The following is a 15,810-nucleotide window of genomic DNA, read 5'->3' on the forward strand; positions in this document are numbered from 1 at the left end:
AAAGTTAAACCACACAAAGAATATTGTTCTTTACTACAAACTTAATGATGATGATAATGGGTTTACAAATGTCAACCTTCTGGGCAAATATGTCTATGATTTTGTTGATGTCTAGCTGAATGTCCTTGTGCACATACAAAAGTAGCAAAGCCACAAACCTCTCGTGTCCCATTGTTGACCTCAGCAAAGTTCTCACTGCTTTAAGACCAGAGTTAGCAGGTTCCACAGAAGCACTGGTAACAGGTATGACTGACAAAAGGTGAAGAATCATATAAATGTTTGGGTAGCACTTCATATTTGTTATCTTTAGAATTTCAGGGAGAGAGCTGGGTTTTTCCATGGATGATGACCACTTTGTGTGCCACAACTTCACTTCCTGCCTGAATGTTGATCGTGACGGTAGATCATCTTTATATGATGTAAAAATGATAAAAAGTCATACTTGTCCAGCCAGTCCCTCTGGCATGTTCTTTTGGTCACCCCACTGGCTCTTCGGTTGTCTTTAAATTCTCTGGCAGGGAAATTGAAAGATTTGAGTGGTTTTCTGGTCTGAAGAAGCTGGAATTTTCCAGAGTCGTCCATTTCACTAATCCGGTCATTGGCCTTTGATATATCTGTAATAAGATTGATATTTACATTGTCAATTTTGTATGAGTGCTGGTGGAGTTGTAAATCTGCCTACATGAAGCTTTTGTATAGTCTTGCTTTATTATGAAATAATTATTATGAAAAGTAAGATTTCAAGATTAAGCAAAAAAGTCAATTGTGTAAAACAAAAACAAAATTAGTTGTTTTGACATTGAAAAAAATACAACTATTACTAACCTATGTCGTAAGTTGTTTGGGGCAAATCTGCTTGGTTGAGCGCCGGCTCTTCAGTTGTCTTTACATCGAAACACGGGCCTTGTTGTTCATCTGGAAAAGAAAATCATTTTTGTGATTAGGTGAACCTTGTAATCTCAGGAGGAGCCACAAAACAATTTAATGTTGTGTTTTTATTGTAAATTATTAAATTCACTGAACACATATCACCAGGTACACACAACTGAATATACTTAAAAGTAATTTGTATTTTTATTGTAAAATATTAAAAGCACTGAAAACAAAAAACACCAGATTTGTAGTTATCATATCACAATGTTAACAAGACTCCCTTAGACTCCAAGCATGTGCTTAGAGCATTCATTGATTTGGATCCTTACCAATTGATAAAAGTTAGTAATGTATTCATAAAGGATACCATTCTTATTTTTAACAGTACACCACATGTGGTACAGGTTTAGACCCAAAAATACACACTACAAAATATTGTATGCATGTCAATGGCAACTAAGGTTGCTTATTTTTGTTAATTGTACACTCTTTTTATTACTTATCAAACACTGCAATTTTCATAACTTTCCCGTTACTGGTTAAGTATTCCTACAATTGCATTACTTTGCAACTTTAAACAACTTGTTTATCAACAATGTTGATAATGTTTTCTCATTATCAACATTTTCTAGCAATCATCATACCTTTTAACTGTGTGTCCCCAATATCTGAACGTTCATACAGGTCAACGCTGTGGTCATTTTCTGTAGTTGTGCCAGGTCCACTGAAGAATAGAAAACAAGATATAAACATTTCAATCTGTGTTATTTTGATTATAGACATAAGCCTATAGAAAATAAAGTGATAAAGTTGGTTTCTACTTACCCTTTTGTTGGATTGGACCAGAATCTTAAAAGAGATGGTTGTCTGGTTTTCTTGTTTGGCCTTAAATCTTCAGGTCTCCTCGTACTCGCAACGACGCCATTGTGGTACGGCAAGCCGAATGGGCCAATAATCGTCCGTACAATAACGCGCAGTCCCAGCTTGTATTTTACTCGAGCGCACGTTTTTTAAGTCGACGCGCGGGTTGGAACTGGGCGTTATTGTACGGACGATTATTGGCCCAATCGGCTTGCCATATCCCAAAAGGGGGGTGCGTGCGCCCCCCGCTCCCCCGCCTGAATCCGCGCCTGCATCCTCTGTGCATTTAAGTAAGACCAAAGAAAAGGTCACTGTAGTCATGCCACTATGCACAGTAGTTGAGCTCTAGGAGACTGTGATCTCTGCAGACCCCTCATTCTGATTCTAATGTTGTTTGCATGGAATGTACATTTTACCTTGCTGATTCTGATTCACATTTTACCAACTGATTCTGATTAAAACTAATTTTTGAAATAAATTATTTTGTGTATTTTTTTACATAACATTTGCCATTGCTAATGGCATGCACAGTAATCTAGCATACTTTAATTAAATAAATCAATTCAAGCTAAAATGTAAGAGTCTATAATTAGGCTATACTGAGCCTGATCTATTTGTACCAGAGATTTCCTTACCTTTTAGAAAAATGTCACTTGGGGTAAAAACTCCCCCTGCAACCCTGATTTGCATTTGTATAGCTCACAACATTTTCATTTACCGTATTTTCACGACCATAAGGCGCACCGGACTAAAAGGCGCACTCTCAGTTATGTGTCCCATTTCTGTATTTAACACACACATAAGGCGCACCGGACTATAGGGCGCGTTTTTTATATACAGGTGCATGTCCTCTGCTACCTTTAAATACCTCTACTGCGTATTTAAAAATACAGCGGGGGCAAAACTGAGTATGACTGTGCTTTATTCATGTATTTATTACAAAGTATTAATCAAACCTGGCAGCTGGCCGTGAGACAGACACATCGCAGATGACACAGCGCTGTGATCACTCCTAAATTAACTTAAAATCCTGAAACCTGCCGACGGAATATGTTCGCTTTTATTACCGGTATCCTGGTGCCTGCAGCTAAAATTATTTAGATGAAAAACACCTACCAGCAGCCGCGGTGAACGAAAGGATTTCTCCTGTCGGTGCACCGCTGGTATGTGGGGGTCTGAGCGCCTCCGACAGAAATAGATAATCTGGATGAACTGACTGCAATTATTAAGTTTTCAGGTGGCCTTTCTCACTTAAAAACATATTTATACTTATTTATTCCCACTGATCACAGCAAATATAGCTGCAAGATTTAGATTATTTAGATGAAAAAACACCTGCCAGCCACCGCGGTGAAGAGGAGGAGACGCGCTCAGAGGCTGCTGTTGAATTAAGTTTTCAGGTAGAAAAATAGAGCGGGAGCAAACCTGAGTATGATTGTGCTTTATTCATGTATTTATTACAAAGTATTAATCAAACCCATCAAAGTCATCATCCTCTGTTATCCTCAGCATTCCTCTGAATAAAACAGCTGCGCTAAATCAGACATGCCAGTTTCCCCTTCTTCGCTCTCAGAGTCACTTTCCGTGCAGCGCAGCTTCTCAGAAATAATGCCGGCTTTTGCGAAAGCTTGAACAACAGAGCCAGCAGACACAGTCCATCTACAATCCATCCGCAAACGGTGGCGTAACTTGCCCGGCGCTGCCTTCCATTTATCCTGAAACTGTGGTCTCCGTCTGTCATCCATCGCTCCCACGCCGCTCGCAGCCTTACTGTGAACGGCCGCTTCACACCGATGTCGAGCGGTGGAAGTTCCTTTGTTAGACGGGATAACGGCGAGCACAGCGTTCATTTGATTCATCTTTTTTTCACATCGGCTGTGAGATGGGCACGCAGCGATGGTGATGCGTGGAAAAAACCACCTAGTCTTCTCACATACACCTGTCTCAGCCACGCATCCACCCAGCCTTTTCATTTGCGTTAATATCATATGTCATCAGAGCGCTGTGTCTGTCTCGCTGTCAGCTCCCAGATCAGCTTCTCTGATTGGTTGATGCGGCGCGTCCAGCAGCAAAACTTCAATTTTTCCATCTGAGCAGCAGCAGCGCGTTGGCGGTGCATCAGATGCTTAAACGCTCCCGACGTGCTGCACCAAAACGCGCTGCAGGACCTTTCGCTGCGCCTATACGCGCGTCAACCATTGACTTTGCATGTAAACTCGCTGCTTCTGCTGCACCTGCTGGGTCCGGTTCACACCGATGTCGAGCGGTTGAACAGCGAGCACAGCGTTAATTTGTTTCCCCATGTTTTTCACATCAGCTGTGAGATGGGCACGCATGGAGTCACAGATTAATGGTGATGAGTGGAAAAAAAACACCTGGTCTCCTTACATTCAGCCACTCTTTCATCATCTCCTCAATGAGGTGGTCTCAAAAGTCGCAGTTACAACACACATAGGGCGCACCGCACCATAGGGCGCACCGCACATTTTGAGGGAAAAAAAAGACGTTTAAGTGCGCCTTATAGTCTTGAAAATACGGTACATGTCTCCCCTTGAATTCCATTGAGGGAACACTGCCTAAGAAAGCCCACGTCAATTTCTGACAATTTATGGGAATTTTCGGTGTTGCCTGCAAATTACCGTGAACAGCCGTTAACCTGAACTTCCACGACAATCTACAGTGCCGCATAGTGACGAAAATCACACTTTTCATGCAGTGTTGGACAACGCAGCTCCTTTGAAAATGAAAACCGTTACAAATAGAAGGCTTGCTTCTTGGTTTAATGCAGAGCTGCGCACTTTGAAGCAAAATGCCAGGAAACTGGAGAGAAAATATCGCTCAACAGGCCTGCGGGAGTCCTTCCTAGTCTGGAAAAATAGTTAACTGCTGTATAAGAGGACCCTTTGTAAAGCAAGAGTAGCATACTTTTCCTCATTAATAGAGGAGAATAAGAATAATCCTAGATTTCTTTTTAATACAGTTGCCAAACTCACCCAGAGCCATAGCTCTGTTGAACCATCCATTCCACCTGCTCTTAGCAGCAATGATTTTATGGGATTCTTTATAAATAGGATTGATCTTATTAAAAATAAGATCATAAGCACTCCTCTATCCGCGATTGTATCTGAGGTAGTCATGGAATCTGAACCAGGTTTAGACTGCTTTGATCCAGTTGAACTTTCTGAGTTAGCAAAATTATTGTCTTCATCTAAGCCTTCAACTTGTATGTTAGATCCAGTTCCAACCAGGTTATTTAAGGAGGTATTCCCTTTGATCTCCTCCTCCATTTTAGATGTGAATAATCTATCTCTGTTACAGGGATATGTACCTAAGGCATTTAAGGTTGCTGTAATTAAACCTCTGCCTAAGAAACCGTCGCTTGACCCAGATGACTTGGTCAATTATAGACCTATATTAAATCTTCCTTAAATCTAAAATTCTTGAGAAAGTAGTTGCCAAACAAGTTTGCGATCACTTACACCATAATGAACTTTTTGAAGAGTTTCAGTCTGGCTTTAGAGCTCATCATAGCACTGAAACAGCTCTGGTGAAAGTCACTAATGATATTCTCAAGGCCTCAGATAATGTACTTTTATCTGTGCTTGTTCTGTTGGATCTCGGTGCTGCATTTGATACAGTTGACCATAATATTCTTTTAGAAAGACTTGAATATTTTGTTGGAATTAAAGGAGCAGCTCTTGACTGGTTTGAATCTTATCTATCTGATCGAATTCAGTTTATTCATGTTAATGACAAATCTTCAACATGCTCAAAAGTTCCCAATCGGTAGAATTATTAGACAGCATGGGATTAATTTTCACTGTTATGCTGATGATACCCAGCTATATCTGTCTATAAATCCAGATTAAGCTAACCCATAACATAAATTACAGGCATGTCTTGAAGACATAAAAACCTGGATGACTCTTAACTTTCGTCTTCTGAATGGAAACAAAACAGAAGTTATAGTCTTCGGACCAGAGTCTTTGAAAAAGAAGCCAATAAGTCAGTCACTTCATTTGGACGGAATTAAACTGATTTCAGGTAATAAAGTAAAAAATGTTGGTGTTGGTTTTGATCTGGACCTGTCATTTAAATCCCATATCAAAGAGGTTTCTAGAATGCCCTTTTTTCATCTGAGGAACATTGCAAAAATTAGAAATCTCTTGTCCAGGGGTGATGCTGAGAAACTAGTCCATGCATTTGTTACTTCAAGGCTGGACTATTGTAATTCTTTACTATCAGGAAGTCCACAAACTGTAGTTAAAAGCCTTCAGCTGATCCAAAATGCTGCAGCCAGAGTTCTGATGAAAATTAAAAAGAGAGATCATATCTTGCCTATCCTGGCTTCTCGTCATTGGCTTCCTGTTAAATCCAGAATAGAATTTAAAATCCTCCTTCTCACATATAAAGCCTTAAATGGCCAAGCTCCATCTTATATCAGAGATATGATTGTTCCTTATGTTCCTAACAGAGCACTTCGCTCTCAATCTGCAGGTTTACTAGTGGTTCCTAGAATTTTTAAAAATAGAATGTGAGGCAGATCTTTTAGTTATCAGGCTCCTCTCTTGTGGAACCAACTAACAGTTTTAGTCCGTGAGGCAGACACCCTGTCTACTTTTAAGGCTAGGCCTAAAACTTTCCTTTTTGATAAAGCTTATAGTTAGGGTGGCTCAGGTTATCCTGAGCTATTGTTACGGGTCTCAAGCACGATGACCACAGTAACAAAGAGAATAGAAAGAATACGAAGCTTAAAGCTCTCATGTATGGCAGTTTTAACCATGTACTGACCTGTAAAATAAAGGTTGAGTCTTAGAGCAATGAACACAGGAACACTCAAGTCTTCATCAGGGTTAGATATATTAGGTCAATTCCACACACAAAATCTACAATCAGTACATTTTCTTTGTCCTGTTTTGAATAACAAATAAAGTCTAGAAAAAGTCAATTTACAGGGATCTCCACCTGCAATTACAGCATTTGTTATTTCTGCTTATTACAATCTTAGTTGACTGACTAACTAAACAAGGCCTGTAACCATCATTTCGGTCTTCAACGAACAGTGCTAAATTTGGGATTTGCCCTTTACAATCTTATATTCAATAAACTTATTCAGGTATAAACACTGCTCTTTAGAATATATGCAAATCACCTTTACACCACGGCACCCGAGCATATATGTGATAAAGCATTTATAATTTTAAGCTCACTAAGCTCAATTAGATGTGGACAATGTACTTTATAAAATATGCTAATCACTTTAACATGACAACTTCTAACCATATTTCCATGCAATAAACCAACATTCATACAACATGGTAATCACTTTCAAACCTGAACAAATATTCTGGATTCTTTAAACACATTTGAGTTCCATCAAGAGCCTTCTCAAATAATTTGGAGCGATCTGTAGATTGTAAAAAAAACCCTAAACTATCTGATTTTACTATCAAAGAGAATACATCTCAAACGAACGGGCGAACTCTCGCGAGAACAATGCTAAGTCTCGCGAGACTTCCGGCGCAACGCGGCTCGGCTTTCCCGCCACCCAACGACGGTGGACAAACAAACACCCACAAAACTAATTCAAAGTTACGCCCATCGTCATAAAATTATTACCTGTCACTTACAGAAAGAATACGAAGCTTAAAGCTCTCATGTATGGCAGTTTTAACCATGTACTGACCTGTAAAATAAAGGTTGAGTCTTAGAGCAATGAACACAGGAACACTCAAGTCTTCATCCAGGTTAGATATAAGGGGAACACCGGGGTGCCTCCCTAATTAGCAACCGGAATGAACGACCGTAGCGTCAAAGGTTCCGCCTACCCTTTTCTCTCCTTTACCCACCAATATTCACCCAGGAAAACATCTCCTAAATGTAAGATAATGTTGGAATCGACTACTGCCGTATGTTTCTTTTCATACTAAACATATATAGGATAAAAATTACATTTTTTTCCCTTTTGATCCACAAAGTAATAATTCCAAATGTGGTTGCACATATTTGGGTGCACCACACTATCTCTATAGTTATGCTGCTATAGGCTTAGACTTTTGGAGGACATAGGGACCCCAATTTCATCATTCTGCTTCATTCTCTCTCTATTCTCATATTCTGCAGAATCTGTTATTTCAATCTCTAATGCTCTCTCTGCTTTTCCTCAGAGTAGCTTTGCCTCATCTGTTTTTGTTTGGCTGTGACGCCATCCTGGAGAGAAACATCAGCTGTGCTGCTTCCATCAACACCCTTGTTTATAGATGCTGGAGATTAGCCTGTTTTCCAGTGTGGTCCTGTTTCTCTGACCGTGACTGGCTGGATGTGCTCTCTTCGTCCTCTGGCATGGGAGCTGGCTCGGAGCTCGTCTGCCTGGCTGTGTGTTTCCTGGATGGGGCCGCCTTTTGCAGCTGCTTTTTGTGTCTCTACTTCTGTCTCCTTGAACCCTAGTCGGCTTCAGCAGATGGCCGCTCACACTAAGCCTGGTTCTGCTGGAGGTTTCTTCCTGTTAAAAGGGAGATTTCCTCTCCACTGTCGCTACAAGCTTGCTTAGTGTGAGGGATTGTATTTGAGTCAGAGTCAATGCAATCAACTGGTTTTGCTTAGATAGAAAACTTTGTATCAATTGAATTTACAATACATACATTTATGGAAGTTATGGAATGTTTTAAATCAATTGACTGGTAAGAAAAACAAAATAAATCCATCTTTTTTGGAAACAGGGGATAAACTCATAACTAAGCCAATAGATATTGTAAACCATCTCAATGATTATTTTATTAAAAAATCAGATAAACTAAGAGAAAATATGCCTAATCTAAGTAATGATATATCTTATCTATTAATAAGAAATGAATTGATGAAAAATAAAAACTTAAGGTTTAAACTACAAAGTGTAAATATAGATCAAGTAAAGAATCTTTTAAAAACCTGCAAAAACAAACCACCAGGTGTAGATGGTCTTGACGGCAGGCTTCTGAAACTAACTGCTGACTTTATTGCCCCTGCTCTAACCCATATTATTAACCTTAGTTTTAGCTGCTGTACCTGCCCACAGGCATGGAAGCAGGCTAAAATAGTTCCTCTGCCCAAAGATAAAAAAATGCCTTTCTCAGGTTCCAACAGTCGCCCGATAAGTATATTACCTGTATTATCTAAAATACTGGAGTCTATAGTACACGATCAAATTAATAACTATTTTTATACAAATGATTTATTAACAGATTTTCAGCATGCATACAGAAAAAGTCACTCCACTGCCACTGCACTGACTCACATGTCTGATGATTGGCTTAGAGAGACTGAAAAGAAAAAAATTACAGGTGTTGTATTTTTAGATTTTTCTGCTGCTTTCGACATCATAGATCATAACCTGCTATTAACAAAATTATCCTGTTACGGGTTTGAGCAATCTGCAATCACATGGATGTACAGTTACTTGTCAAATAGAACACAGACAGTGTTTTTCAATGGCAGTTTCTCAGGTATCAGAAAAATTACATGTGGAGTACCCCAAGGTAGCTGTCTGGGTCCACTATTATTTAATATTTTTACTAATGATTTACCATATATTTTACATAAGGCTAATATTGTCATGTACGCTGACGATTCAACTATATATACATCAGCAAGTACACAAATTGAATTAGAAACTGTTTTAAATACAGAATTACAATATGTAGTAGATTGGGTCAAATCAAATAAACTGGCATTAAATACTGTAAAAACTAATTGCATGATTTTAGGTTCAAATTACAATATTAAACAGAATCCTGTAATTAATATTAAGATTAACAACGCAGTTATTGAACAGGTGCATGAGACCAGACTGCTGGGTGTAATAGTTGACTCTAGATTATCATGGAAAAAACATATTAGTAATATTATTGCAAAAATGGGAAGAGGTATATCCATTATGAGAAGACATGCAAATTTCTTAACTTCAAACATTAGGAATTATGCAATGAAAGCACTAATATTGACATACCTCGACTATTGCCCAGCAGTTTGGTCAAATGCCACTGGAGAATATATAAATAAATTACAACTTATACAGAATAGAGCTGCTCGTGTAGCACTCAGATGCAGCTACAGGAGAAATATAACATTAATGCACAAAGATCTTAATTGGTTGTTGGTCAAGAGAGATTGTTGTATTCATTGTTAAATTTTCATAAGAAATATTTCTAATTCCAAATTTCCTTCTGTTTTGTTCAAGCATCTTTCTTTCAGTGTAGTAAATCATCAGTACAGTACTAGACATGCAACTAAAGGTAATTTCACTTTACCCATAGTAAGAACAAATGCCATGAAAAATACTGTTGTGTTCAGAGGTATGAAAGAATGGAATAATCTGCCAAAACATATCCTGCTTGCTAATAATGTCAATAAATTCAAATTATATGTAAAACAGCATTTATCAAAATAATATAACTGAATGTTTATATTTATATGTGTGTGAATATGTATGTGTATGTATGTTTACAGGTGTAAGTGTAGAATGTGTTTTATATTTGTCATATATCACACCCGCATGAGGGTACATATGTACGTTAATATGTGTATATATTGTATATGTATTTTTATATGTGTTTGTGTATTTTCTTTTTCTTTCAAATATTGGTTGTATTCTTAGTTTTGTTTTTAATGTATATATTTTTTCAGGACCCCAGGAAGAATAGCTGCAGCATAGCTGTAGCTAATGGGGATCCTTTCAATAAAACTAAACTAAAACTAAAACTATCTATACATTCTAAAATACAGGGTCACATGTAGGGTGTGGGGTCTCATTACCCAGGGCAATCAGTTGTGTGCATTTTACATTAAGTAAATTTTACATATATGTTTCATGTCAGTCAGAAGATATTGTCAATCACATTTGTATGTGAGCCCTGTGAAATCTTGTCTTCAGCTCGCCAGGAGTGAAACCATGCATGCACAGGGAGAACATGCAAACTACCCGCAGAAAGACCCTGAATTGGAAATGGAGCCTTGTTCCTTGTTGATGCAAAGCAACAGTTGTAAAGTTGTAGACCTGTAACACCATGGAGCCCTGCTTAGTTTCCTTTTAATACCAAATAGTTAATATTTGTCAGTTTGCAGTGATCACACAAGGTCTTATGACATATTTCTAAATTCAGCTTTTGTGAAATAGGCCTCCTGTTTAACTAATGGGTATTTAGATCAGATCAACCTCATGAAAGTAAACGATAGCCGTGTATTCCTTTGGCGCAGCTCTTCCCTCTTGGTGACAAAGAAAACAGGATTGGTTTAAGTAGTTTTCTCATTCTAGGTGCAGGAAACCTACAGTTTTGCAGAGGGGACATTTTCTTTACTGATTTGTCTTTCGGTCATTAAAGAGTTTTTTATACTTTGATAATTTGTCTTGGTTAATAGCAAACCTCCTGGTGGCTTTATTATTGGGATTGGCTCTGTGGTCCAAGTAGAGCCCAATATCTTTATCGCTTGGTTTGTGGAGGCAAGCATGATGTCTTCTCCACTGTGGAACTCTTGGAGCCAGTAGATTGTTTGCGGGATTTTTTATAAGTAGGGTTTTGTCCACACCTTGATTTTTTCACTGGTAGTTTTGGGTCAGTAAAATTGCATGTGGAAGGCTGAGTTGTCTTCACTTGATTCAATGGAGAACTCTTGGAGGTAGTAGATTGTTGGAGGGACTCTTCCTGGTTATTGCGTTTTAAATGGTTTACATTTTTTGAAGCTCGTGTTTTCTTTGGACAATTTTCTGTGGGAGGCTGGGTTTCTCCCACACATTTCCAGGGTGTCTGCGATGTCTGCTCCTTGGAGGAACTCTTGGAGCCAGTAGATTGTTTGCGGGATTGTTTATAAGTAGGGTTTTGTCCACACCTTGATTTTTTCACTAGTAGTTTTGGGTCTGTAAAATTGCATGTGGAAGGCTGAGTTGTCTTCACTTGATTCAATGAAGAACTCTTGGAGGTAGTAGATTGTTGGAGGGACTCTTCCTGCCCATCGCGTTTTAAATGGTTTACATTTTTTGAAGCTCGTGTCTGCTTTGGACGATTTTCTGTGGGAGGCTGGGTTTCTCCCACACATTTCCAGGGTGTCTGCGATGTCTGCTCCTTGGCGGAACTCTTGGAGCTGAAGGGTGGCAGCATTGGCTTGGTTGGGGGATGTACAGCACCATGTTGACTTGCCGACTTCGGCTGCCTGGAAAAACTCTGACTAACATCAGAGGCAACCAAACCTGATTTTTTGTTACAGTTTTTTGAGATCCTTGGGCGCTTTGTTGGAGACATTGGCTCAGCAAGAGAGGCTTCAGCAAGCTGACTACGTATTCTCCTTTTCACAGGTTTCACGCGTTGCTTGAATCCACTCAAGGATGACTTTTGTTTGGGCTCAAATTGTAATTCCTGCCCTTTGGGTGATGTAGTCGACTGAGTTTGAGAAAGTGTAGCACCAAAATGACTGAGAATGTTTGGTCTTGCAGGGAGCCTATTTGACTGCTGGCTGGGGAAATTCTGACAAACATTTGAGTCACTGAAACAGGAGTTTTCATTGAACTTAGTTGGCCGCTTTTTTAGTGGCAATTTCTCTGCAGCAGGCGGACTGGCTGCTCTCCGTTTCAGAGATGGAGGTGCTACTGGCTGGCTTGATGTCTGCTCCTTGGAGGAACTCTTGGAGCTGATGGGTGGCAGCATTGGCTTGGTTGGGGGATGTACAGCACCATGTTGACCTGCCATCTTCGGCTGCCTGGAAAAACTCTGACTAACATCAGAGGCAACCAAAACTGTTTTTTAATTACAGTTTTTTGAAATACTTGGGCGCTTTTTTTGTGGCAATTTCTCTGCAGCAGGTGGACTGGCTGCTCTCCGTTTCAGAGATGAAGGTGCTACTAGCTGGCTTGAGCACGTGCTGAAAGTTGACTCTTCCCGGACCTTAAACTGTAACTTACACTGATTGGGTGATGTTTGATTAGCAGTAGCACCAACCTGACTGAGAGTATTTGGTTTTACACAGAAGCTACCTGTCTGCTGCTCAGAGAAACCTTGACTGACATCAGATGTGATAGAACATGCCTCTTCATTGGAAATCACTGGAAACTTTGATTTCTGGGTTTCGTAAGCTGGGTTCCAAAGCTGTGTTCCAGAATAACAGCAAAGGCAACAAAAGGAGCACACACATTCGCAGCAACGGTGTGGGATAAAGCCTGGCTTTGGAACTCGACGACATGCAAGAAATGGATCAGACCCCTTCAAAATTTCAATCCTTGTGAAAGTGAAGCGCTTGTTTTCAAAGAAACAAGAACAAAATGTGGAAGATTTTGGTTCAGTCACGTTCACAAAATCAGACCTTGAGGTTTTGGAACCAGATGGATCTGGAACAGTGGTTTTGGACAAAGCAGAGCGTCTGGCTCTATAGTAACAAGTGCAGTTGGTAAATGAAGGGGTTTTGTCGAAAGGCACTTTTCTTAACTTAAGCGATAAACGTTTTTCATTTGGATCATTTGGGGTCACAGCCCAAATACCATATTTTTGCTCAATTTCAGCACAATTGCACCTACAGAAAGCCTTTTTTATGCTAAAGTTCTCAGTTTGAGCTTCAGGTGAGCTGGGAACAATTGCTAAACGTTCAACTGAGTCTCTGTACTTAGAAGATAAACTGGGTTCTTGTTTTAAAGACATTGTACAAATGTGGTTTTTTACACAAATGTTACCTGCTCTAAACTGTAAAATACACAGTAGTTTATATCACTAAACCTGGAATAACTGCTTTTTTATTGCCAAAGTAGTCTTCTTACCTGTTACTTGACAAGTTTACTATGCAAGAAACTCAAACTCAAGCTCTAAAACAAACAGCGAGACTACACCATTAAAGAAAAAAAACAGCCTTTTCCGTGCTAAAGCAGTTTTCCTGTTATTTGACAAGTTTAGTGACGAGATGACCAATGAAACGAAATGAAGACTGCTCCTTCTGCTAGTAAATGGGAACTGAACAGCTGTTCTACTTTGATGTCTCTTATAAAAAGCTTCTATGACATCACAGTGGTACAAACATTCTACTATGATGTCATCATAGAACAGTCATCTCATTAGAACACACCTCGAGAGATATCTGTTCTACTGTTTGTGCATTGTGTGTTATGTTTTAAAAACCAGTCAGTCAGGTTCTATTAAATTAATTTTCTTGGTTGTGGTTAGTAAAATCAACTCTGCTTTCTAAACAGTAAATAATGATTGATGATGGGGCACCATTTTATTCTCAAGCACAAACATATATATTCGCACACACACACCCACACACACCCACACACACACACACACATATATCCAAGTAATCTCTTCTCGGGAAAGAATCAGGTAGAGAAAGCTTAAATATGTCAAAGCAAAACTTTCCTTTTCAAATAGAAATATCAAACAAGCAGTGATAGGATATTAATCAGCAGTTACTGGCAGCCATATTTGAAGAGATACATAATTTTAGATTTTTAACATTTTATAGTTAATGTTTTAATAAAATATTAAAATTTATCCAGTCAGAAAAGGGGATGCTGCTTATCATAATAAATATTAAGCGTATTAAGATAACTTTATATGTCTTAAGTAAATGATAAATCGTTTGTACCATGGTTTATATATTTCGTCTTTTCATGTCAAAGGGCTTATAAATGCTGTACACTCAGTCAAACATTCCGACACCGTTGGTGCCCAACTACATTTTACACATGGCTGCCCTGCGGCTCACTGACAAAAATAAGTCTGTCAAGGTGCCACCAGGCGCTCCGACCTCCATCAGTATGCAGTGCAGGTGAAATGTTTTGCCCAAGGACACAACAAAAGAGAAAGCGAGAGCTGGGGTTCAAACCAGAAACTCTTCGGTTGCAGGGAAGGTTTGACCTGCAAAAGGACGGTGGCTAGTTTGATACCATTCAATGCCACTGTTTCCCCAAATAGTTATATAATACTTAATATTTGTTAGTTTGACCTCTAGTATTAAGCCCTCTCTGCTGTTTCTCATCTAATGCCCCATTTACACTACCTTTGAAACCATTCCGAGAGTGGTCCGAATACAATAACCGAGATATTTGTTGAGGGTAAATGGCACTAGCACTAGTTTAACAGTAGGGCTCGGCGATGTACAGTTTAGGCCCGGGTCTCAAATAGCAGTTGCCCCATTTAAACTACCTCCTGAAAAAACGATCTGTGCCGGGTTCTGACCGAGCTTGGATCAGTTAACCGTGCCGAGCTTGGTTCCTTACAACCATTTACACACCACGCTAGCATGGTTCCTCGCCTCCTAGTGACGATCTATGGTACTACTGCTCTCTAGAGGTAAACAAGCAAATCAACAATAGCGGTGCCCGTAACATTCAGGAAGTGTTACGGGCACTTCCTGAATTTACATTTGCAGAGAGTCAGGGAGAAGAAGGCAGCCTTTGGTGAATTTATTTGACAGAGTTGCTTATGGGAAGTGGATACAACAAACAATAGTCTAATCAGGGCTTACAGAAGCAGGAAACAATGACAGAGGTTGAGGTTCATCAAACTTCCAAGCAGTGGAAAACGGGTGGCACGGTAGCGAAGCTAGTATTTTTATGAATGTCTGAAATTTCATGATTATGGAGGCTGACTGTAAGGAGATGACGCGCATTTGATTTTGTTATTTTACCTATAACACTAAAATCAGCAGGTTGGCTTTAAAGAATACAGTTCAGTTCACAGAATAAATTTAACTACTTTGTTTTATGGCATGGGTTTAATGAATAATCTTGTTTTTGTGTGTCGTTGTCCTGAAGTTAAAAGGTGCCTGCTGCAGGGGTCTGCTCATCCTGATGAGCAGGCTCAGTCTGTACCTTGTCCTGGAAATACCAGGGGCCTATGTAGGACAGCCCTAACCCCACCTCCAGATATCAGCTACCTTGACTGAACAGAGTCTACCCAATAAAGGGCGCTTCTAGTTTGATAACAAGCAGGTATTTTGTTTAATAATTTGGATGGAACATGAAATGAGATCAAGTGTGAATAAGTTGTTATTTCTCTTCCTTTTTCTTTAATAATCTATCATTCTTCTTTATAGTATTTTGTTTTCAAGGCTTCAAGTGTT

At 39.3% G+C, this 15,810-nt stretch overlaps 1 protein-coding gene across 1 annotated transcript; it reads right to left on the minus strand.

Moving 5' to 3' along the window:
• Nucleotides 1-363: 363 nt before the first annotated feature.
• Nucleotides 364-12,449, minus strand: LOC119784264. The gene is made up of 6 exons (XM_038286235.1): nucleotides 12,351-12,449; nucleotides 11,799-11,931; nucleotides 1,699-1,867; nucleotides 1,518-1,597; nucleotides 826-915; nucleotides 364-614 (listed from the first exon to the last, which is right to left on the minus strand). Exons 1-6 carry the CDS (start codon nucleotides 12,447-12,449, stop codon nucleotides 370-372), a joined length of 816 nt encoding a protein of 271 aa, XP_038142163.1. The 3' UTR covers nucleotides 364-369.
• Nucleotides 12,450-15,810: the final 3,361 nt, after the last annotated feature.

The sequence above is a fragment of the Cyprinodon tularosa genome, unplaced genomic scaffold (genome assembly GCF_016077235.1).
Source record: "Cyprinodon tularosa strain WSP-4 unplaced genomic scaffold, ASM1607723v1 ctg222, whole genome shotgun sequence".
In the NCBI taxonomy this organism is placed as follows: domain Eukaryota; kingdom Metazoa; phylum Chordata; class Actinopteri; order Cyprinodontiformes; family Cyprinodontidae; genus Cyprinodon; species Cyprinodon tularosa.